This window comes from Ranitomeya imitator, chromosome 7 (genome assembly GCF_032444005.1).
Source record: "Ranitomeya imitator isolate aRanImi1 chromosome 7, aRanImi1.pri, whole genome shotgun sequence".
Taxonomy (NCBI): Eukaryota; Metazoa; Chordata; class Amphibia; order Anura; family Dendrobatidae; genus Ranitomeya; species Ranitomeya imitator.
The window spans coordinates 204341092-204365439 of NC_091288.1; the positions used below are offsets into that span (position 1 = coordinate 204341092).

Consider the following 24348-nt stretch of genomic DNA (forward strand, 5'->3'; position numbering starts at 1 on the left):
GTCAGATGTAGCAGAGCTGAACGTGTCAGATGTAGCAGAGCTGAACATGTCAGATGTAGCAGAGCTGAACGTGTCAGATGTAGCAGAGCTGAACGTGTCAGATGTAGCAGTGCTGAACGTGTCAGATGTAGCAGAGCTGAACATGTAAGCTGTAGCGCTGAATGTGTCAGATGTAGCAGAGCTGAACATGTCAGATGTAGCAGGGCTGAACATGTCAGATGTAACAGAGCTGAATGTGTCAGATGTAGCAGAGCTGAACGTGTCAGATGTAGCAGAGCTGAACATGTCAGATGTAGCAGTGCTGAACGTGTCAGATGTAGCAGAGCTGAACGTGTCAGATGTAGCAGAGCTGAACATGTAAGCTGTAGCAGAGCTGAACGTGTCAGATGTAGCAGGGCTGAACGTGTCAGATGTAGCAGGGCTGAACGTGTCAGATGTAGCAGGGCTGAACGTGTCAGATGTAACAGAGCTGAACGTGTCAGATGTAGCAGACCCGCCCCCGGAAGAAGCATCCTTGCGAAATGGCGCTCGTCGGGCGTCGGGAGAGCGCAGCCACACGCCTCTGTATGCCTGCCTGACCCCCCTGGCACTTGCCTTCATCTCCTCCACGATATTGCACAGGTAAAAAAACATCCACCTTACAAACGCCATTTTTTCAGCCATTGATTCAGTTACCAAATAGGGATTTCCTCATCAGCCTTAGGAGTAGCTGTTTATTATTTAAGCCCTTTGGTTTCTGTATCTTGAGATATCCCTTACAATTACATTATCTCTGGCCTTTTTATCATATGTGTTATAATTGTGACAATATTCCTAGGTGGCAATGTATGCCTGTCTTATGTGTGCGGTCTATTAAGCCAGACTCTGGTAGCCACACTTTTGCTCTATAGACCACCTATATTTTGTGTTGGAGGGGGAATCTGTTCATGCGGCACATATACTACTTTATAAATATATCCATCTTTGCTGGCTTCTCTCTCCCTTTACCACTTGGAGGTCCCATTTTTGTGTCTTTATTATGTTATTTTTTGGTCCATTCCCCCCTCCCCCCCTCCATTGCCTTTTAACTATGTATTAATAAACAGTTATTTTAACTTTATCTATTGTTCATCTCACTTCTTATCCTCTGCCTGGTGTACCCCTCAGAGGATTATGGTTGTATATACCTGCTGGAGTGACTTGTGAGCCACTAATAATTAGGACTATGATAATGTATGTCAGATGTAGCAGAGCTGAACACGTCAGATGTAGCAGAGCTGAACACGTCAGATGTAGCAGAGCTGAACACGTCAGATGTAGCAGAGCTGAACACGTCAGATGTAGCAGAGCTGAACACGTCAGATGTAGCAGAGCTGAACACGTCAGATGTAGCAGAGCTGAACACGTCAGATGTAGCAGAGCTGAACGTGTCAGATGTAGCAGTGCTGAACGTGTCAGATGTAGCAGAGCTGAACGTGTCAGATGTAGCAGAGCTGAACGTGTCAGATGTAGCAGAGCTGAACGTGTCAGATGTAGCAGAGCTGAACGTGTCAGATGTAGCAGAGCTGAACGTGTCAGATGTAGCAGAGCTGAACGTGTCAGATGTAGCAGAGCTGAACGTGTCAGATGTAGCAGAGCTGAACGTGTCAGATGTAGCAGAGCTGAACGTGTCAGATGTAGCAGAGCTGAACGTGTCAGATGTGAACGTGTCAGATGTAGCAGAGCTGAACGTGTCAGATGTAGCGGAGCTGAACGTGTCAGATGTAGCGGAGCTGAACGTGTCAGATGTAGCAGAGCTGAACGTGTCAGATGTAGCAGAGCTGAACGTGTCAGATGTAGCAGAGCTGAACGTGTCAGATGTAGCAGAGCTGAACGTGTCAGATGTAGCAGAGCTGAACGTGTCAGATGTAGCAGAGCTGAACGTGTCAGATGTAGCAGAGCTGAACGTGTCAGATGTAGCAGAGCTGAACACGTCAGATGTAGCAGAGCTGAACACGTCAGATGTAGCAGAGCTGAACACGTCAGATGTAGCAGAGCTGAACACGTCAGATGTAGCAGAGCTGAACACGTCAGATGTATCTCCCAGCTGTCCTGCTGTATTATCTAACCTTGCCTTAGTTATCGCAATACACAATAAAAGTAATTCACACTGAGCTCTGATAAATCTTAGGGTAAAGCCCCGAGAAGCAGCCGAGTCACGCTGTCGTGTGGTCGCAATATGGCCTAAACTCGCAGCGGCCGAGAGCATGAGATAAACATACAGTAACTTACCTAACATTCACCCACTTGTGATGTCACAGCAGTATGTCTGAGTGATACCCACTTGTGATGTCACAGCAGTATGTCTGAGTGATACCCACTTGTGATGTCACAGCAGCACGTCTGAGTGATACCCACTTGTGATGTCACAGCAGCACGTCTGAGTGATACCCACTTGTGATGTCACAGCAGTATGTCTGAGTGATACCCACTTGTGATGTCACAGCAGCACGTCTGAGTGATACCCACTTGTGATGTCACAGCTGTATGTCTGAGTGATACCCACTTGTGATGTCACAGCCGCATGTCTGAGTGATACCCACTTGTGATGTCACAGCAGCACCTCTGAGTGATACCCACTTGTGATGTCACAGCAGCACGTCTGAGTGATACCCACTTGTGATGTCACAGCAGCACCTCTGAGTGATACCCACTTGTGATGTCACAGCAGTACGTCTGAGTGATACCCACTTGTGATGTCACAGCAGTACGTCTGAGTGATACCCACTTGTGATGTCACAGCAGTACGTCTGAGTGATACCCACTTGTGATGTCACAGCTGTATGTCTGAGTGATACCCACTTGTGATGTCACAGCCGCATGTCTGAGTGATACCCACTTGTGATGTCACAGCAGCACCTCTGAGTGATACCCACTTGTGATGTCACAGCAGCACGTCTGAGTGATACCCACTTGTGATGTCACAGCAGTACGTCTGAGTGATACCCACTTGTGATGTCACAGCAGCACGTCTGAGTGATACCCACTTGTGATGTCACAGCCGCATGTCTGAGTGATACCCACTTGTGATGTCACAGCCGCATGTCTGAGTGATACCCACTTGTGATGTCACAACAGTACGTCTGAGTGATACCCACCTGTGATGTCACAGCAGTATGTCTGAGTGATACCCACTTGTGATGTCACAGCAGCACGTCTGAGTGATACCCACCTGTGATGTCACAGCAGTATGTCTGAGTGATACCCACTTGTGATGTCACAGCAGCACGTCTGAGTGATACCCACTTGTGATGTCACAGCAGCAAGTCTGAGTGATACCCACTTGTGATGTCACAGCAGTATGTCTGAGTGATACCCACTTGTGATGTCACAGCAGCATGTCTGAGTGATACCCACTTGTGATGTCACAGCAGCACCTCTGAGTGATACCCACTTGTGATGTCACAGCAGTATGTCTGAGTGATACCCACTTGTGATGTCACAGCCGCATGTCTGAATGATACCCACTTGTGATGTCACAGCAGTATGTCTGAGTGATACCCACTTGTGATGTCACAGCAGTACGTCTGAGTGATACCCACTTGTGATGTCACAGCCGCATGTCTGAGTGATACCCACTTGTGATGTCACAGCAGCACGTCTGAGTGATACCCACTTGTGATGTCACAGCAGTATGTCTGAGTGATACCCACTTGTGATGTCACAGCAGCACGTCTGAGTGATACCCACCTGTGATGTCACAGCAGCACGTCTGAGTGATACCCACTTGTGATGTCACAGCAGTATGTCTGAGTGATACCCACTTGTGATGTCACAGCAGTATGTCTGAGTGATACCCACTTGTGATGTCACAGCAGCATGTCTGAGTGATACCCACTTGTGATGTCACAGCAGCACGTCTGAGTGATACCCACTTGTGATGTCACAGCAGCACGTCTGAGTGATACCCACCTGTGATGTCACAGCTGTATGTCTGAGTGATACCCACTTGTGATGTCACAGCCGCATGTCTGAGTGATACCCACTTGTGATGTCACAGCCGCACGTCTGAGTGATACCCACTTGTGATGTCACAGCTGTATGTCTGAGTGATACCCACTTGTGATGTCACAGCAGCATGTCTGAGTGATACCCACTTGTGATGTCACAGCAGCACGTCTGAGTGATACCCACCTGTGATGTCACAGCTGTATGTCTGAGTGATACCCACTTGTGATGTCACAGCAGTATGTCTGAGTGATACCCACTTGTGATGTCACAGCAGCACGTCTGAGTGATACCCACTTGTGATGTCACAGCAGCACGTCTGAGTGATACCCACTTGTGATGTCACAGCTGTATATCTGAGTGATACCCACTTGTGATGTCACAGCAGCACGTCTGAGTGATACCCACCTGTGATGTCACAGCAGTATGTCTGAGTGATACCCACTTGTGATGTCACAGCAGTATGTCTGAGTGATACCCACTTGTGATGTCACAGCCGCACGTCTGAGTGATACCCACTTGTGATGTCACAGCAGTGTGTCTGAGTGATACCCACTTGTGATGTCACAGCAGTATGTCTGAGTGATACCCACTTGTGATGTCACAGCAGTACGTCTGAGTGATACCCACTTGTGATGTCACAGCAGCACGTCTGAGTGATACCCACTTGTGATGTCACAGCAGTATGTCTGAGTGATACCCACTTGTGATGTCACAGCAGTATGTGTGAGTGATACCCACTTGTGATGTCACAGCCGCATGTCTCAGTGATACCCACTTGTGATGTCACAGCAGTATGTCTGAGTGATACCCACTTGTGATGTCACAGCCGCATGTCTGAGTGATACCCACTTGTGATGTCACAGCCGCATGTCTGAGTGATACCCACTTGTGATGTCACAGCCGCACGTCTGAGTGATACCCACTTGTGATGTCACAGCAGTATGTCTGAGTGATACCCATTTGTGATGTCACAGCCGCACGTCTGAGTGATACCCACTTGTGATGTCACAGCAGTATGTCTGAGTGATACCCACTTGTGATGTCACAGCAGTATGTCTGAGTGATACCCACTTGTGATGTCACAGCAGTACCTCTGAGTGATACCCACTTGTGATGTCACATCAGTACGTCTGAGTGATACCCACTTGTGATGTCACAGCAGCACGTCTGAGTGATACCCACTTGTGATGTCACAGCAGTATGTCTGAGTGATACCCACTTGTGATGTCACAGCCGCATGTCTGAGTGATACCCACTTGTGATGTCACAGCCGCATGTCTGAGTGATACCCACTTGTGATGTCACAGCAGTATGTCTGAGTGATACCCACTTGTGATGTCACAGCAGTATGTCTGAGTGATACCCACTTGTGATGTCACAGCCGCATGGCTGAGTGATACCCACTTGTGATGTCACAGCAGCATGTCTGAGTGATACCCACTTGTGATGTCACAGCAGCACGTCTGAGTGATACCCACTTGTGATGTCACAGCAGTACGTCTGAGTGATACCCACTTGTGATGTCACAGCAGTATGTCTGAGTGATACCCACTTGTGATGTCACAGCCGCACGTCTGAGTGATACCCACTTGTGATGTCACAGCAGTATGTCTGAGTGATACCCACTTGTGATGTCACAGCAGCACGTCTGAGTGATACCCACTTGTGATGTCACAGCAGCATGTCTGAGTGATACCCACTTGTGATGTCACAGCAGCACGTCTGAGTGATACCCACTTGTGATGTCACTGCAGCACGTCTGAGTGATACCCACTTGTGATGTCACAGCAGCTCGTCTGAGTGATACCCACTTGTGATGTCACAGCCGCATGTCTGAGTGATACCCACTTGTGATGTCACAGCCGCATGTCTGAGTGATACCCACTTGTGATGTCACAGCCGCACGTCTGAGTGATACCCACTTGTGATGTCACAGCAGCACGTCTGAGTGATACCCACTTGTGATGTCACAGCCGCATGTCTCAGTGATACCCACTTGTGATGTCACAGCAGCTCGTCTGAGTGATACCCACTTGTGATGTCACAGCAGTATGTCTGAGTGATACCCACTTGTGATGTCACAGCAGTGTGTCTGAGTGATACCCACTTGTGATGTCACAGCAGTACGTCTGAGTGATACCCACTTGTGATGTCACAGCAGCACGTCTGAGTGATACCCACTTGTGATGTCACAGCAGTATGTGTGAGTGATACCCACTTGTGATGTCACAGCCGCATGTCTCAGTGATACCCACTTGTGATGTCACAGCAGCTCGTCTGAGTGATACCCACTTGTGATGTCACAGCAGCATGTCTGAGTGATACCCACTTGTGATGTCACAGCCGCATGTCTGAGTGATACCCACTTGTGATGTCACAGCTGCATGTCTGAGTGATACCCACTTGTGATGTCACAGCAGTATGTCTGAGTGATACCCACTTGTGATGTCACAGCAGCATGTCTGAGTGATACCCACTTGTGATGTCACAGCAGCATGTCTGAGTGATACCCACTTGTGATGTCACAGCAGCATGTCTGAGTGATACCCACTTGTGATGTTACAGCAGCACCTCTGAGTGATACCCACTTGTGATGTCACAGCAGTATGTCTGAGTGATACCCACTTGTGATGTCACAGCCGCATGTCTGAATGATACCCACTTGTGATGTCACAGCAGTATGTCTGAGTGATACCCACTTGTGATGTCACAGCAGCTCGTCTGAGTGATACCCACTTGTGATGTCACAGCCGCATGTCTGAGTGATACCCACTTGTGATGTCACAGCCGCATGTCTGAGTGATACCCACTTGTGATGTCACAGCCGCACGTCTGAGTGATACCCACTTGTGATGTCACAGCAGTATGTCTGAGTGATACCCACTTGTGATGTCACAGCCGCACGTCTGAGTGATACCCACTTGTGATGTCACAGCAGTATGTCTGAGTGATACCCACTTGTGATGTCACAGCAGTATGTCTGAGTGATACCCACTTGTGATGTCACAGCAGTGTGTCTGAGTGATACCCACTTGTGATGTCACAGCAGTACGTCTGAGTGATACCCACTTGTGATGTCACAGCAGTATGTCTGAGTGATACCCACTTGTGATGTCACAGCAGTATGTGTGAGTGATACCCACTTGTGATGTCACAGCAGCTCGTCTGAGTGATACCCACTTGTGATGTCACAGCAGCATGTCTGAGTGATACCCGCTTGTGATGTCACAGCCGCACGTCTGAGTGATACCCGCTTGTGATGTCACAGCAGCACGTCTGAGTGATACCCACTTGTGATGTCACAGCTGCATGTCTGAGTGATACCCACTTGTGATGTCACAGCAGCACGTCTGAGTGATACCCACTTGTGATGTCACAGCAGCACGTCTGAGTGATACCCACTTGTGATGTCACAGCAGCACGTCTGAGTGATACCCACTTGTGATGTCACAGCTGCATGTCTGAGTGATACCCACTTGTGATGTCACAGCAGCACGTCTGAGTGATACCCACTTGTGATGTCACAGCAGCATGTCTGAGTGATGCCCACTTGTGATGTCACAGCAGCACGTCTGAGTGATACCCACTTGTGATGTCACAGCAGCACGTCTGAGTGATACCCACTTGTGATGTCACAGCAGCACGTCTGAGTGATACCCACTTGTGATGTCACAGCAGCACGTCTGAGTGATACCCACTTGTGATGTCACAGCAGCACGTCTGAGTGATACCCACTTGTGATGTCACAGCAGCACGTCTGAGTGATACCCACTTGTGATGTCACAGCTGCATGTCTGAGTGATACCCACTTGTGATGTCACAGCAGCACGTCTGAGTGATACCCACTTGTGATGTCACAGCAGCATGGTGACCGTGGGTCTCTGCACAGTCCGTGCTGCACTTATCCTGCTTTTCTTTGCCGTGGTGCCATTCTCTGTAGATCTTTCCAGACCATCCCCGGGAGCACTCACCACTTCGCTGCTTCCAAACAAAAGTGGGCTCCTCCGTGTCCCAGCAGGGATGACTCAACAATGCGATAATATGGAGTCAGCCCCCCGGGACAAGGGATCACATAGAAACAGAGCTCCGCTTTTGTGCTGGGAGATTTCTGCAGACGGAGTGCAGACGCTGCTGACATCATGGTGCCGGGCAGCAGCTGCGGGAGTGCCCGCATACACCGATGCCCCGCTGCCGCTCTTCTGGTTCCTGACATCATTCCCTTTTTCCCGCCACACTCTCAGGATTTTAGAGGGTTTTGCTTTAGGCCACAAATGCAAGTTTTCTAATATCTATCCATGAAGTTTACGTAAAATTTCTATTTGCACATGCTCAAAAGAAAGCATCTCACTTTACAGCCTGCAGTAAAAGTTATAGCCCCATTGTAATTAGCAGGTAGATATAGAGCAGAGTGAGAGGACAGGGGGCATCTTGGAAGGGTTGGGGACATCACAGAGTGAGGGGCGCAGTCATCTGTGGATTTGGTAATGATGCCACAATGAAGGGGCATGGTTATCTTCAGGAAGGGGGTGTGGTTATCTGAAGAATGCTGATGTCACGTAGGAGGCGGAGCTATCTGAAGTGAGCTGATGATGTCACTTAGGAGGAAGAGCTTCTGAAGTGGGCTGATGATGTCACTTAGGAGGCGTGGGGTTATCAGTGGAAACCTGGTGATGTCATTGGGTGAGGGGCGGTGATGTCATGGAGTGTAGAGCAGGGTTATCAGGGGGAGCTGGTGATGTCATTGGGTGAGGGGCGGTGATGTCACGGAGTGTAGAGCAGGGTTATCAGGGGGAGCTGGTGATGTCATTGGGTGAGGGGCGGTGATGTCACGGAGTGTTGAGCAGGGTTATTGGGGGGAGCAGGTGATGTCATTGGGTGAGGGGCGGTGATGTCACGGAGTGTAGAGCAGGGTTATCAGGGGAGCTGGTGATGTCATTGGGTGAGGGGCGGTGATGTCACGGAGTGTTGAGCAGGGTTATTGGGGGGAGCAGGTGATGTCATTGGGTGAGGGGCGGTGATGTCACGGAGTGTTGAGCAGGGTTATCAGGGGGGAGCAGGTGATGTCATTGGGTGAGGGGCGGTGATGTCACGGAGTGTTGAGCAGAGTTATCGGGGAGCTGGTGATGTCATTGGGTGAGGGGCGGTGATGTCACGGAGTGTAGAGCAGGGTTATCAGGGGGAGCTGGTGATGTCATTGGGTGAGGGGCGGTGATGTCACTGAGTGTTGAGCAGGGTTATCAGGGGGAGCTGGTGATGTCATTGGGTGAGGGGCGGTAATGTCACAGAGTGTTGAGCAGGCTTATCAGGGGGAGCTGGTGATGTCATTGGGTGAGGGGCGGTGATGTCATGGAGTGTTGAGCAGGGTTATCAGGGGGAGCAGGTGATGTCATTGGGTGAGGGGCGGTGATGCCACGCAGTGTGGAGCAGGGTTATCAGGGGGAGCTGGTGATGTCATTGGGTGAGGGGCGGTGATGTCACGAAGTGTAGGGCAGGGTTATCAGGGGGGAGCTGGTGATGTCATTGGGTGAGGGGCAGTGATGTCACGGAGTGTAGAGCAGGGTTATCAGGGGGATCAGGTGATCTCATTGGGTGAGGGGCGGTGATGTCACACAGTGTTGAGCAGGGTTATCAGGGGGATCAGGTGATGTCATTGGGTGAGGGGCGGTGATGTCACGGAGTGTTGAGCAGGGTTATCAGGGGGGAGCTGGTGATGTCATTGGGTGAGGGGCAGTGATGTCACTGCTAATCTCCATTTCTAGATACTTTTGACCATAAAGCGCCCCTCTTCTGCTGTGAAGTCAGACTGTGGGGGGTATTTAAGAACTGGCTGGAGGAATATGAAACAATGGAGTGAAAGACGTGAATTGTATAAATATTCCCCTGCTTTAGTCGACTGTGTCTGTCCAGGATTTCCCCATTATCTTTCCCACACTGACCTTGGGGTAAACCTGTGTTTTCGCGTCCCCCCTGCCTTTCGCAGTGGGTGTGAAGCATTTTCCTGCTGTTCTGTGTCCTTCTCATTACAGATTTCTCAGCTTGCACTCTGCACATTCGCTCCCATCCCCCAGGGCTCGCTCTCCTTAATGGGCACAGAGAGCCTGAGGCTTTGCCACCAGCTCATCCGAATGTAAGAATCGTCTATTTTAGGGTGTTTCCATAGGAGTCCGAGGGCTTCCCCCGCGGGTGTCGTCTGAGCTCCCTGCTGCCAGTGCGTCACTAGTTCTGACAAAGCCAGATAAATGCTGGCAAACGGGTTGTCTGGCAGGACCCTGCTTTCATTTGCCTTCAAACAAATTCCCAAAGAGATTCCCCAGTGTTCTCATCCACATAATCCTGCCCCAAAGGATCAGCATCATAAATTATAGAGGTGGTCACCCAGCTTCTCTTGGGTGCTGCATGGCAAATGTGCCTCTAAACCTCTGCAGAACCAGGCGCATGGTCAGTACAGGAGTTTGGGAATGAGGGGGGTTCTACCAATGTCTGCCGTTCTTCATCATCCTGCTACCTCACAACTGGCTAGATAGAAGTTTTTCCGCCCAACAGAAGGAGACAAATTAATAATTAAGTGTCCTCTACACGTAGCCAACCTGTATGTTCCTATCCATTGTCAGTGCATGGTATTGATGTACCTGTAGATAGCATTAATGAAGTTTCTTCCTTCTAAAGGAGAGCTACTTTACATATTCTTTACCATTGTAATACTTCACACATCAGCCGAATCTCCACAGTGACTCTGACACATCTATCTGCAAATAGGTGTCTAGTTTAGGTAATATCCCAATTAAAGGGGTCATTCCCATCTTCGTGGATAGGTATTGTTAGATAGAGCATGCAAAAACAAGCACTTTTGTAATTTACTGCTTATTAAAATTTTCAGCCATTGTTGAGATATTAACACTTTTCTTATCTGTACGGCTTGTTGCCTTGGAGTCCGACCACCGCTGTTGGTCTCCTAGACAACAAGGTGTAAACAAAATGAAAATGTTAATATCTCAAGAACGGCTGCAAATTTTAACAAGCAGTAAATTGTAAAAGTGTTTGTTTTCGCAAGCCCTACCCAACAAAATATCAAACTATGAAGATATGAATAACCCTTTAATGTTTTATAGATTTACATTTTTGTCTCCTCCACCCTCATCTTATGTATTAGAGGAGAGGTGGGTGTTTTTTAGTCTCTTGTTTTTTTGTTTTTCTTTCCAGGAGGAACTGAATTTCAAGGCTTCGAGCTTTTGGGTCTGAAGTGGATGCCTTCCCTGAGTTTGGCCCAGGCTACTGAGATCACCCCGTATGAGGTGGGAGAACATTTCTGGCAGGAGAGCGTGGACCAGCTAGCCTCCAACCCAGCCTTGGTGTGTGTCCTGCGCCGCGTCCAGGCCTTCTCCAAACTAGCCGAAGTCATCAAAGAGCTTTTTCCGGGGATCGGAAAATGCCCAACCCCGCTCTTCATGTCTGCTACCCCTGAAGTGGCTTTTCGTCAGGCCGTCCATTTTTTCACAGAGAAGGACTTGGTTTCTGGTAATCAACATCTTAAGTGTCAGCTCTGCTTTTCCTTATTGTTTATGTGTCTTCCTTTTTTTCCCAACTGATTGTTCCATCCTTTGATTCCTCCAGAGATGCATAGTGACCTTGTAATCTTGCAATTTGTTGTCCGCGGTGGACAATTTATGTTAAAAGTCTGTGTGGCCTCCATTATCAGGCTGCCTTGGGTTCCTTCTCTGCTGGTAACGCGTCCTTATAGCAATATTCTACTTTTTAGATTCCCAAAGTCGCCCCTTTCTGAAATATCTCGCTCCTCCTGAGATCTACTGCAAGACGGAAGGTAAGTGTGACCTTAACCTTACGGATTAGACAGTGGAGAGTAGAACCCAAGAAGGTCTTGCTCTGGAGGATCTGGCCCATCCATCCAGTACATGGATACCCTATCCATATCACTGAGATCAGTGTAATGCTTTATTTCTCCTGCGGGGGCACTGCAGGAAAATGGAACACTTGCTACTGGGTTCCTGTAGATCATCATTGATCACAGGCAGTAACTTGGCTTCTCTGCTGCATTGTTTCCCTTATTTTAGAGGCCGTTGATACAGTGAATGACTCTGGACTGCACCGTCGCACCATCATCTGTGTATACCCCAGACCTAAATAGCATTTTTGGCTTTTCTGACAGGTGGAGGAGAGCACAGGGGACAGACGGAGTCCATATTTACATACATGCTGTCTGGTAAGTTCTCCATCTCATTTTTTGGGGGGAAAAAAGTAGCACTTCCAACAATCTGAAGAATGGACAATCTATACAGTTGTAGAATGACCAAAGATATATCTTAAAGGGGTTGTCCAAAGAAAACAAGCTACCACCTATCGACATGATAGATAAAGGTACCAAAATTCTTCCCATGGGTCGGACCCACGCCGATCAATAGGTTATCATCTATACTGTGGAAACCCCTTTAAAGGGCCATGCTTTGATATTCAGTCTGCTGTTCTGTTATCAGCCATGTCAGGCTGGGTAACAGATGACACAAATCCCTTTCAATAGCTTTAAATATATCCAAGGAGGCAATCGTTTAGTCTAGCCTTACATATTACATTGATGGTGGCCCGTCCCTTTAACTTTAAAGGGATCAGCCAACCATCGAGTGTGCATCGGGGTGACCCAACTTTCCCCAGCATCAGATGTTGGAAGAAAAAACCGATAGTTGTTTGTCGGGTTTCATTCTTAGAGGAGGTAAGATGTCAGGCTCGGATCTATTCTTTTTCCGCCGGAAGAACACATGCACGCTCTGCTGAATAGAGCACGCACGTGTCTAGGAACAAGCATTGAGCCCATAGCTGTCACAAGGGTCATGGCCACCTGTAATCTAGACCTTGTTACCTGCAGTGGACACCTCCTCTTTAGCCAAACCGTGCCCCTTCGTCAGCCAGGCCCAGATTAAAATGGATGAGGAGCGTTGAAATAGTTTGCAGTTTTGGAGCGTATTCATTTCTGGGTTTATCGTCCCTATAAATGATGTTTTGCTGAACAATGGCGGCTCTGTTAGTGTAGGTCACCTGGGAGCCGCCGCGTCCCTGCACTAATAATAGGAGCTCCAGGTCTTTCCAGGCAGCAAGACTGGTGGGAAATTGGCTGAAGATCAGGTTTGGATTAAGGCTGTCATCACACGGACTGTTCCCGCTACCGGATTTCGTTTTGTTTGGCCCCTTGGGTCTAGTGGCCTAATTACTTTGGGCTACATAATGGTGGCAGCGCTCGCTGCTCGGCTCCGGCGTGCTTTGATGTGTACAGTAAGATAAGCTGGTTTTGTCCTCGTTCTTCCTCCAGGTCCTCCTCTGCTGTTCACCGTTCTTCTCCTTAAGCCCCGATCCTGGAGCGCTAACCTAGGGAAGATCCTGCGCAAGGTCGAGCTGCAGAAGTTCGTCCTGGTGGGAATGAAGCTGGTGACGCTGACCACAGAAGACTCGTTACAGATCATCCCCGCCGAGGCCAAAGAGGTGAGACGACCGGCCGGCCCTGGATTTAGAGTGTCACATCATGCGAGTACGGCCGTCCCGGGCAACATCTGAATCGCCCAAAAACAGGACTCTGACTTGTCCTCCATGGAACCATTGACTTCAATGAGGCAAGTGGAGTCCAAAATATGGAACTAGTAGTCGTCTCAGCCTTTGCATTTGGGCCCAGGAGCTATTAAGGGAATCTGTCAGAAACCTTTACCCCCCCAAAACCTCTAAGCCAGTCTTTCCCTTTATGACCCCAGAGTCAGTGAGAAATCCCATTTTGAAGCTGTCAGTCTGGAAATGCATTGGAGTATGAAGATGCACTTACAGCTGCTCAGCCTCCGCTGGATTTCCTACCCAGCAGCAGCCTCCCTGGCTGATTGACAGGTCGATTGCTTTTGTATATGGCCATTGACCTGTCAATCATCCAGGGGCGGGAGCTGCAGGGTAGGAAGCACAGCGGAGGCTGAGGAGCTGTAAGTGCATCTTCACGCCCCAAAGCACTTACAGACCCAACTTCATAATGAGATTTCTCGCTGCTGGGGCAGCGCTTTTGGGTCATAAAGGCATAGACTGTTTTCTCTTATGAAGGCCTACACGTTTTAGGACACTGCCAGAAACTTTTGGCGGCTTCTCATCTCCCTATAGAACAAAAGGATTGAGCTTTAAAATCTAACACGATTCTTCTCCCTCGCTGGTAATGCTTTTTGACAAGTTCAAAGCTGCAGTAACAGGCACAGCCCATGGACTAGAGGGGCGCTGTTTATGCAAAAGAAGACTTTGTTTTCTAAGTTTAATGCACTTTCTATTCTATTTCTTCAGTAGATCCTCACCATTGGTTGTTGATTACAGGACAAGCCGCTCTGCCAAGAGCACTGTGACTACCTGACGTCGGCGCCGAGCCTTGTGCTGTGTCTCCGGAGGATCAATGCAGTTCTCAAACTCCTAGACGTCCTGGGCCCAGATGATCCCAAGCTGTGCAAAGCTCAAGACCAGTTCCTCTGGAGAGCCCATTATGGAACCAGTTGTGTGCAAAACGCCATGTATGGTATGTGGGTCCTCCACATAAATTTCCGTCTGTTATGTCCCATATTTATGAAACGGCTCCTTTAGTCTCAGGATCATTGGTGGTCTAAGAGGTAGGACCCCCAGCGACCAAGTGATCTCATATCCTTTTCTAGGAAGGGGACACACCGTTAAAGGCTATGGACACAATGGTCATGGAAAACTTATTTTTACATGTTACAAGTTACTTTTAATTAGTTTCAAACTGCAATCTTCATTTCTTCATTCATGTTCAGACCCATCGATATGCATTTTGCAGCGTGATCCAAATTTCAGATTTTTCTCTTGTAGGAGTGTCTCTAGCTGTAATACAGGCTGCATGTCAGGACTGTGTGTATCCAAGAGGCAGCTATCATATATCTGCACAGCTTCTATTCTGCACATATTTATGGGCTTTCCTCCTTATCTACAGACTGTTTTCTCTGCCATCCCTGAAACTGTAAATGCTTTCTCCTCATCTACAGACCTCACTGAAACTGTACCTGCTTTCTCCTCCTTACCTAGAAACTGTTTTCTCTGCCCTCCTTGAAACCATATATCCTTTATCTACAGACTGTTTTATCTGCCATTCTTAAAACTTTACATGCTTTCTCCTTTTTTATCTACAGACTGTTTTCTCTGCCCTCCTTGAAACTATAAATGCTTTTTCCTCCATATCTACAGACTGTTTTCTCTGCCCTCCTTGAAACTATAAATGCTTTTTCCTCCATATCTACAGACATTTTTATCCACCCTCCCTGAAACTATAAATGCTTTTTCCTTATTTCCAGACTGTTTTCTCTGTCCTCCCTGAAACAATACATGCTTTCTGCTCCTCATCTACAGACTGCTTTCTCTGCCCTCCCTGAAACTATAAATGCTTTTTCCTCCTTATCTACAGACTGCTTTCTCTGTCCTCCCTGAAACTATAAATGCTTTCTCCTTATCTGCAGGCTGTTTTCTCTGCCCTCCATGAAACTATAGATGCTTTTTCCTCCTTATCTGCAGACTGTTTTATGTGCCCTCCACGAGACTTTACATGCTTTCTCTTTTCTTTAGTCTTCAGATCTGTGCACAATTCTCTCTCTCTTTCTGCTGCTCCCCCTAGCACTGCGTGTAGAGCATGGGGAGCAGAGAGCGCCATCATAGCTTCCGCACCTGGTTCTGACTGCTCTGAAACATTTTTGAAAAAAGTAATCCTCTAGATAAGGACTTTCAAACATTCGGTATAAAAAATTATAACGAAGACTATTTAGAAAGTTGCTGAATTTTGCATTCAGAAAGCAAACGAACAATAAAAATAAAATTTGAAGCCAAGACGTATATATAACGTTGTAAAATAAAATAAGTGTGCCCGTACCACTAATGGCCACTAGATGTCGCCGCACTGATACATTGTCACTGTCCATTGATCGGGATGGATCATGTATAGCATATTATCACTTCACATGGATGATGCAAATTAAATATACCTGCTGCATACAATAAAATGGTCCAACGCTCTCCTCACCCATGTAGGGTCCATCCAGTTAGGGGACTTTTACTTTTTCCATCGCTTTATAATTAATTTTAGTTCCTAAGATGATCATTTGCCTTCTGATATTTCTCTCTGAGCCGTAACTGCAGAATTTCCAGTGTGTAAAGGGGGTAAGTGCAGAACGTTTTACACCATTAATGACCCGCCGGAGGTGACGGCGCGGACCGTTATTAACCCCCTTGTCAGTACGGCGTTCCGACTTACTGGAAAACCTCGGGACGGAGCGCCGCCATTATTGATGCTTTTCCTGTATCGCTTCCAAGGATTGTGCTAGCTGTCATCTCCAGGGCGCTGCGGCGCTATAAATCCTGATTTTATGTACCCCAGTGACCGTACGCGACCCTTCTATTTCCCATGTGTTAACCATCCTCACGCATAGTTTCATAAAATTCTGCTTTGTGCTATTCCTCTGTTACTCCTCCTGGAAATGTGCAGATTCTCTACAGTTAATGCATATAGCACCCGGAAGTGAATATGATTAAAGTAGAGTAGATTATGTAGGGGTTCTCTACAGTTCAGTATTTGTCGGCATGTCAGTTACATATGGCGTCGGGGGCTGCCTGGTGAAGGTCTGACCACCGGGAGTTATGTTAATGCTTAAAAGGGATGGGTCACGGCACTCTGTAAAGAGGGGATTCCACTTTGAGGGTTTTATAAAGTAACATCATATAAAAACTGCATTCACAGCCAATTTGCATTGTAGGGATTCTCTACAGTAAAGGCACGTAGCATCCAGTAGTGAATGAGAATGATGTAGATTGGAGTAGGTAGACATTCTCTACAGTAAAAGCACGTAGTATCCAGTAGTGAATGAGAATGATGTAGATTGGAGTAGGTGGCATTCTCTACAGTAAGGGCACGTAGTATCCAATAATGAATGAGAATGATCTAGATTGGAGTAGGTAGACATTCTCTACAGTAAAAGCATGTAGTATCCAGTAGTGAATGAGAATGATGTAGATTGGAGTAGGTGGCATTCTCTACAGTAAGGGCACGTAGTATCCAATAATGAATGAGAATGATCTAGATTGGAGTAGGTAGACATTCTCTACAGTAAAAGCATGTAGTATCCAGTAGTGAATGAGAATGATGTAGATTGGAGTAGGTGGCATTCTCTACAGTAAGGGCACGTAGTATCCAGTAATGAATGAGAATGATGTAGATTGGAGGAGGCAGGCAATCTCTACAGTAAGGGCACAAAGTATCCAGTAGTGAATAAGAATGAGGAGGTAGGGATTCTCTACAGTAAGGGCACGTAGTATCCATGTAATGAATGAGAATGACGTAGATCGGAGTAGGTGGCATTCTCTTACAGTAAGGGCATGTTGTATCCAGTAATGAATGAGAATTACGTAGATTGAAGTAGGTAGGCATTCTCTACAGTAAGGGCACGTAATATCCATGTAATGGATGAGAATGATGTAGATTGGAGGAGGCAGGCATTCTCTACAGTAAGGGCACGTAGTATACAGTAGTGAATAAGAACGACGTAGAGTGGAGTATGTAGGGATTCTCTACAGCAGTGTTTCCCAAACTCCAGTCCTCATGGACCCCACGGGTCATGTTTTCAGGATTTCCATAGTGTTGCACAGGTGAGACAATTCCTGATGCCTTGATGATACTTCCACTACTTCTGCAATACTAAGGAAATCCTGAAAACATGACCTGTAGGGGCCGTGAGGACTGGAGTTTGGGAAACACTGCTCTACAGTAAGAGCACGTAATATCCAGTAGTGAATGAGAATGATGTAAATTGGAGTAGGTAGGCATTCTCTACAGTAAGGGCACGTAGTATCCAGTAGTGAATAGGAATGACGTAGATTGGAGTAGGTAGGCATTTTCTACAGTAAGGGCATTTAGTATCCTGGATACTCTGGAGCTAAAATGCAAAGTATCCAGTAGTGACTGATAGTCATGTAGATTGGGTAGGTAAGGATTCTCTACAGTAAGTGCACATAGTATCTAGCAGTGAGTGGATTGCCTGCACGCTGCCTCCTCTGTGCTCCTGACCGTTCACCATTGTGTCCGGCTCTCCAGGTTCCACCTCTTACCAGGCTGCCATCCGAGAGATAAAGCGCTTTTTCCCTGACGGACTTGTCTGTGATCACCGGTCCATGGTACTAGAAGAAGAACAGGTAAATTCATCCCCTTTTCTTCCTGTCTTGAAAATCTCCTTTCTGGGATCGGTGCCAAGTAAGCCCAACTGACCTCTTGTATTTCGGAGATTGACCCCATTTTACAATCCAGTGGACCTGACACAAAGTGAAGGAAATGGAATGTATTAGTGTGCGCCGCTTCCTAATCGTATGCTGCATGGACCACGTGGTGCCGCGCCTCGGCTGTTTATAAGAGCGGTCTCCTCTGCCTGTAAACTGGCCGATGGCTCCATGGGGTCGACTACTACAGGGCGGCAAATCAGAGCTTTTATTTTCCTCCACGTGTTTCTTTAATTTAAAGGGCTATTTACAGTACATCTCATAAAGTCAGGGAACATCACTACGGTACATCATGACTTTCTGGTCGGCCCCCACGGCCCCCCAGCAGGGCCAAGAACTGCAGTTGTCCCTGTTCCCATAGACATATCCTGGGCACAGGGGAGTGGGCACACCCTGAGGGACCCCAGTGGGCGCACCAGTATAGGGACTGGATCCATAGCCCTCCATCATTTGTGGGGTTATATATTTGCAAACCTTGCCAGTTTACCCTCAACTACACCTGTCTGGATGAAGTTGATCTGAGCCATAAATGGTCCCTGCGCCTTCAGACAGCGGGATCCCAATTGATAAACAATGTAATAAATAAATAATCTGCATATTACTTTATTCACAAATTATGTTGTTTTTCCCATCAAAAATTCACTCCATAGTATGAACCTCCAGGGACCTCCTGTCTGTCACTTCCTGTCCTCCGCCTGTTGTCACGTGTGATCTGTCTCCAGCAGCAAAGATGCCGAGATGGATTACAGGCAGTGAGCGCAAAGATTTAACTTTCCATAATATGTGGGGGCGGTCTTTGTGTTTCTACAGGAAGTGCGGGTGGGTTTTTGTCTTTCTACAGGAAGTGAGGGCGGGTCTTTGTGTTTCTACAGGAAGTGAGGGCGGGTCTTTGTGTTTCTACAGGAAGTGGGGGCGGGTCTTTGTGTTTCTACAGGAAGTGGGGGCGGGTCTTTGTGTTTCTACAGGAAGTGGGGCAGGTCTTTGTCTTTCTACAGGAAGTGGGGGAGGATCTTTCTCTTTCTACAGGAAGTGGAGTGGGTATTTGTCTTTCTACAGGAAGTGGGGGTGGGTCTTTGTCTTTCTACAGGATGTGGGGCAGGTCTTTGTCTTTCTACGGGAAGTGGGGGTGGGTCTTTGTCTTTCTACGGGAAGTGGGGCAGGCCTTTGTCTTTCTACAGGAAGTGGGGGCGTGTCTTTGTCTTTCTACAGGAAGTGGGGTAGGTCTTTGTCTTTCTACAGGAAGTGGGGGTGGGTCTTTGTCTTCACGAAGTGGGGTGGGTCTTTGTCTTTCTACCGGAAGTGGGGGCGGGTCTTTGTCTTTCTACAGGAAGTGGGGCGGGTCTTTGTCTATCTATAGGAAGTTGGGATGGGTCGTGGTCTTTATACAGGAAGTGGGGCGGCTCTTTGTCTTTCTACAGGAAATAGTAGCAGGTCTTTGTCTCTACAGGAAGTAGGGGCAGGTCTTTGTCTTTCCATAGGAAGTGTTGGCGGTTCTCCTATTTCTACAGGAAGTGGGGGTGGGTCTTTGTCTTTCTACAGGAAGTGTTGGTAGTTCTTTATTTCTACAGGAAGTGGGGGCTGGTCTTTGTCTTTCTACAGAAAGTGTTGGCGGTTCTTTATTTCTACAGGAAGTGGGGGCGGGTCTTTATACAGGAAGTGAGGGCGTGCCTTTGTCTTTGTACAGGAAATAGGAGCAGGTCTTTGTCTCTACAGGAAGTGGGGGGTGGGTCTTTGTCTTTCTATAGGAAGTGTTGGTAGTTCTTTATTTCTACAGGAAGTGGGGGCGAGTCTTTGTCTTTCTACAGGAAGTGTTGGCGGTTCTTCTTTATTTCTACAGGAAGTGGGGGTGGGTCTTTATCTTTACAGGAAGTGAGGGCGTGCCTTTGTCTTTGTACAGGAAATAGGAGCAGGTCTTTGTCTCTACAGGAAGTGGGGGTGGGTCTTTGTCTTTCTACAGGAAGTGTTGGCGGTTCTTCTTTATTTCTACAGGAAGTGGGGGCGGGCCTTTGTCTTTCTATAGGAAGTGTTGGCGGTTCTTCTTTATTTCTACAGGAAGTGGGGGCGGGTCTTTGTCTTTCTACAGGAAGTGTTGGCGGTTCTTCTTTATTTCTACAGGAAGTGGGGGCTGCTCTTGGTCTTTCTGCAGAGAGAAGGACAGGAAGTGGTGGCCGCTCTTTGTATTTCTATGTCAGATGGGAGTGGGTCTTTATTTCTCTTTCTCTCACTACAGGAAGTCGGATGGGTCGTTGCATTTCTGTAGGAAGTGGGGGGCAAGTCTTTTTTATCTCTACTGGAAGTGGGGGTGGATGTTTGTATTTCTACAGGAAGAGAGGGTAGGCCTTTTTCTCTCCGCAGGCCGGAGGTGGATCTCTCTAAGTTGCCGTGGGCCTTTGTATCTCTGTTCCCACTCTTCTGTCAGACTTCACACAGTTATAAAAGACAAAAAACTGACTGGCACATCCAGACTAGTGTGAATAGGTGCAGACCAGGATGAGCCACCTCCATATACAATATACATACAGTTATAACATAGCGGCGGGCTTTCGGTTCAGCTATTGGACAATGGCAAGCGCAGTGCATGCTGGGAATTAAGGGGGAAAGCAGTTCCAGCTCCCATAGTGCTGTCAGAATACTGATAAAGAGAAAAAAAAAGACTACTATGAAATAGTGAATGGCAGGTGACAGAGCCTGGAATTCTGGACATATCCGGGATGTGCACGTAGCTTATCTGTATGATGGGCGCTCGCGCTATGTATAGGGGGCACATGCTCTGTAATCTCGCAGACACTCTGTTCTTGGTCTCGTGCTGGAATTATCTTCCTTGATTTTGTTTTTTTTTTTTAAATGAATTTCCCGGAAGAGTTAACACGATCCAAAAAAATATTTTTGGCCGTGAATTGGGCTACCAGACAGACTGCACAGATTTTACAGAACACACCAGGAGACTTTTGCCCGAAATAGCTACCAGGAAAGTACAAGGCGTCTGCTGGTATTTTTGGTTGTCCCGGATTGTGCAGGCAGAATATATATAGGAGGGTCCGTATCTGATGCATGCAGAGCTGTGCCCGCAGGGTCACCTGCCCGGGGGGTCGTCATTGCAGGAAAGGTCATTACTTACACGCTGAATCCGCGCCACCTATATATTGTTTGATTGATGTCCCAATTAGTAATTTAAGGGGAATATTTCAATATATATTTTTTTTTTAATTAATGCCATAATCCTCAATGATTCCAAGAAAGTAGGTGCTGATCTCCCACTGCCCGGGGTCTATTCAACACGAATAGGGTGACAGGTTCCCTTTAATGGACAGTTGATGGAGCAGTGGTTGCACATGCTCAGTAGCACTTCATTCACACAGGAGAGTTTAGGACCCTCTTTCTCTTGATCGGTGGGAGTTCAGCGATGATGCATATATCATCTATGCTGCGGACATGTTGTTAATGGCACATCCCCTTTAAGTCTTTTAAAGCTCAAAAGGCAGAATACAGGCCACCGAAAATGTCAGCCCGTCCTTCCCTTATGGACCGTATTGTCTCGTTCTGGTCCTGCTCACCTAGAATAGAAGCACAAAGGGGCGCCGAGGATTATGCCCTGACCTCTAGGACTGGGTGGGGGTCCCAAAGGTCAGACCCCCATCGATCATAAGCAATAGCAATATGTCATCACTTTATAAGATGTGACGCCCCATTACTATTCATCACTGTGTATCATTTTATTATCATTACTATATTATATTTTAGACTTTTTGGTGACTGTTTATAGTTCTGTAAATAAAATATATAATTCTAATAACTGTAATGGAAGTATAATTTTTACTGTAAATAAAAATATAATTATTTTAGGCTTTTTTTTATGACTGATTTTTTTTATTACTGTATTATATTATATTTTAGGCTTTTTGCTACTACTTTTTTATTACTATGTTATATTATTATTCATTCCTCCTGTACCAGTTATGACTTGTATTGTTTAAGATTATTGTACTTGTTTTCATTATGTATACCCCTCCTCACATGTAAAGCGCCATGGAATAAATGGCGCTATAACAATAAATAATAATAATAATAATTTTAGGCTTTTGCTATTACGGTTTTCATAACTTTATTATTATTCTTATTTATTATTATTATATTAGGCTTTTGCTAACTTTTTAATACTATGTTATATTCGTATATTTTAGGCTTTTCTATTACTTTTTTTTTTACTATTTTATATTATATTTTAGGCTTGTGCTATAACTGTTTATATTACTGTATTATTGTAATTACTATTATATTAAGCATTTTATTTTAGGCTTTTTGCTATCCTTTTTATTACTATATTATATATATAATATTTTATACTTTTGCTATTACTGTTTTTATTATTTTGTTATTATTATTACACTTTATTATATTAAGTGTTTTATGCTTTTTGCTATCCTTTTTTATTACTATATTATATAGCATATCTTAGACTTTTGCTTTGACTGTTTGTATTATTGTATTATTATTATTATTATTATTATTTTCTATTATATTAGTCTTTTTATTTTAGGCTTTTTGCTACCCTTTTTATTAGACCTTTTGTTATGACTGTTTTATTACTATATTTTATATTTCAGGCCTTTTGCCATTTCTGTTTTTATTACTATATTATAAGTTATATCTTAGGCTTTTTCAATGGCTGTTTTTTACTACTATATTACCGTATTTATTGTATTTTAGGCTTTTTGATATCCTTTTTATTAATGGATTATTTATTATATCTTAGACTTTTGCTATGACTGTTTCATTATATATTATATATTTTTGTGTTTTGCGATTTACTCTTTTATTATTTTATTATTATTTAGTATATTATTTTTTTTGCTATTCTTTTTTTTTATTAGACTTTTGGTATGACTGTTTTATTATGTCATTATATTTTAGGCCTTTTGTTGTGGGTGGTTTTTAGTACTATGTTGTATATTGTATTTTAGGCTTTTTGCTATACTTTTTAGTACTATATCATATATTATATCATAGACTGTTGCTCTTACTGTTTTATTACTATATATTATATTTCTGGCTCTTTGCTATGACTGTTGCTTTATTACTATGCTATATTATTATCTTTTGGTCTTTTTTTGTCACGTTGTGTGACTGAGCTGACTTTGTGGCAGGCAGTTTATTGTCGGGAGAGTGGGTCTTTGTGCATCCAGCTTCCTTTGTAACAGACCCAGTTTTTCGGCACCCCCAGGGTAAGGTCTGATCTGCCGCCTTGGCTTCCGTCGCTGCTGCGACACGTCCTCAGGCTCGTTTTTTCATGTACAAGTGGCTTATTACAAAGGGACTGAACTGCATCAGAAAATGCGGCACATTGATATCAAAGAGTCACGACGTTATTAATCACGCCACCTTACAAGACTTCCAGTAACAATACCCCCCAAAATAGCAGGGACCCCTTTAATATTCTGTTCAGCCTTGTTGTGGGTAGTTGTCTTCTGCACAGGTGGCAGATGTTCATTGCTTCCCTTAATTGAAGCCATTACAGAGGTCTCAGGGGTCGTAACAAGGTACAAAAGAACGATATTAGTACCGGGCTCTCAATGTTAGTGGTAGCAATGCTGTAGTTCTCGCCCATGAACCTGGAGGATCAGGATGAGCACTTGGGATTGTGCTGCATTGCTGGAAATCTATAGAAAAAAAACATTTTGAAGGATTATTCCCATTTTATCGGTAGGATATGCCATAGGACACTGGATTGTGGGGGTCCCGGCAGTTGTACCCCCAGCAGTACGAAGCGATGGGGTGTCCTAGCAATCTGCCATCACTTCTGATTATAATTTACTATGTCACCTTCACCTTTTGCCTCTTCAGATCCCCAGAATGGCGCAGGACGTCATATTTAACAGCCGAATGCAAAGACAAACTGTGAAGAATCAGGATTGCAATGGCGGACTGTCACCGAGTGCAGGTAACCGGGCGCAATCATGTCCTAGAAAGATAGAAAGTTCCTAGGGCTGTATGAGAAGCGGCGCCCATACTAATTATAACTAATTACGGGTAATCAACATAGTGACTTCACCTAAAGGCATAATAATGTATATCAATATCGCCCCACAAGACCTG

The 24348-nt window shown here is 46.0% G+C and overlaps 1 protein-coding gene across 1 annotated transcript in view; it reads left to right on the top strand.

Annotated features, from left to right (window-relative positions):
- The window catches only part of LOC138645307 (dynein axonemal assembly factor 8-like), a 53502-nt gene that overhangs the window by 12258 nt on the left and 16896 nt on the right, over positions 1–24348 (top strand). Inside the window, exons 9-15 of the mRNA XM_069734503.1 lie at positions 11170–11484; positions 11726–11788; positions 12134–12187; positions 13286–13455; positions 14311–14506; positions 18077–18174; positions 24097–24193. Of these exons, the coding sequence (XP_069590604.1) occupies positions 11170–11484; positions 11726–11788; positions 12134–12187; positions 13286–13455; positions 14311–14506; positions 18077–18174; positions 24097–24193 (993 nt within the window). The remainder of the gene's footprint in view (positions 1–11169; positions 11485–11725; positions 11789–12133; positions 12188–13285; positions 13456–14310; positions 14507–18076; positions 18175–24096; positions 24194–24348) is intronic.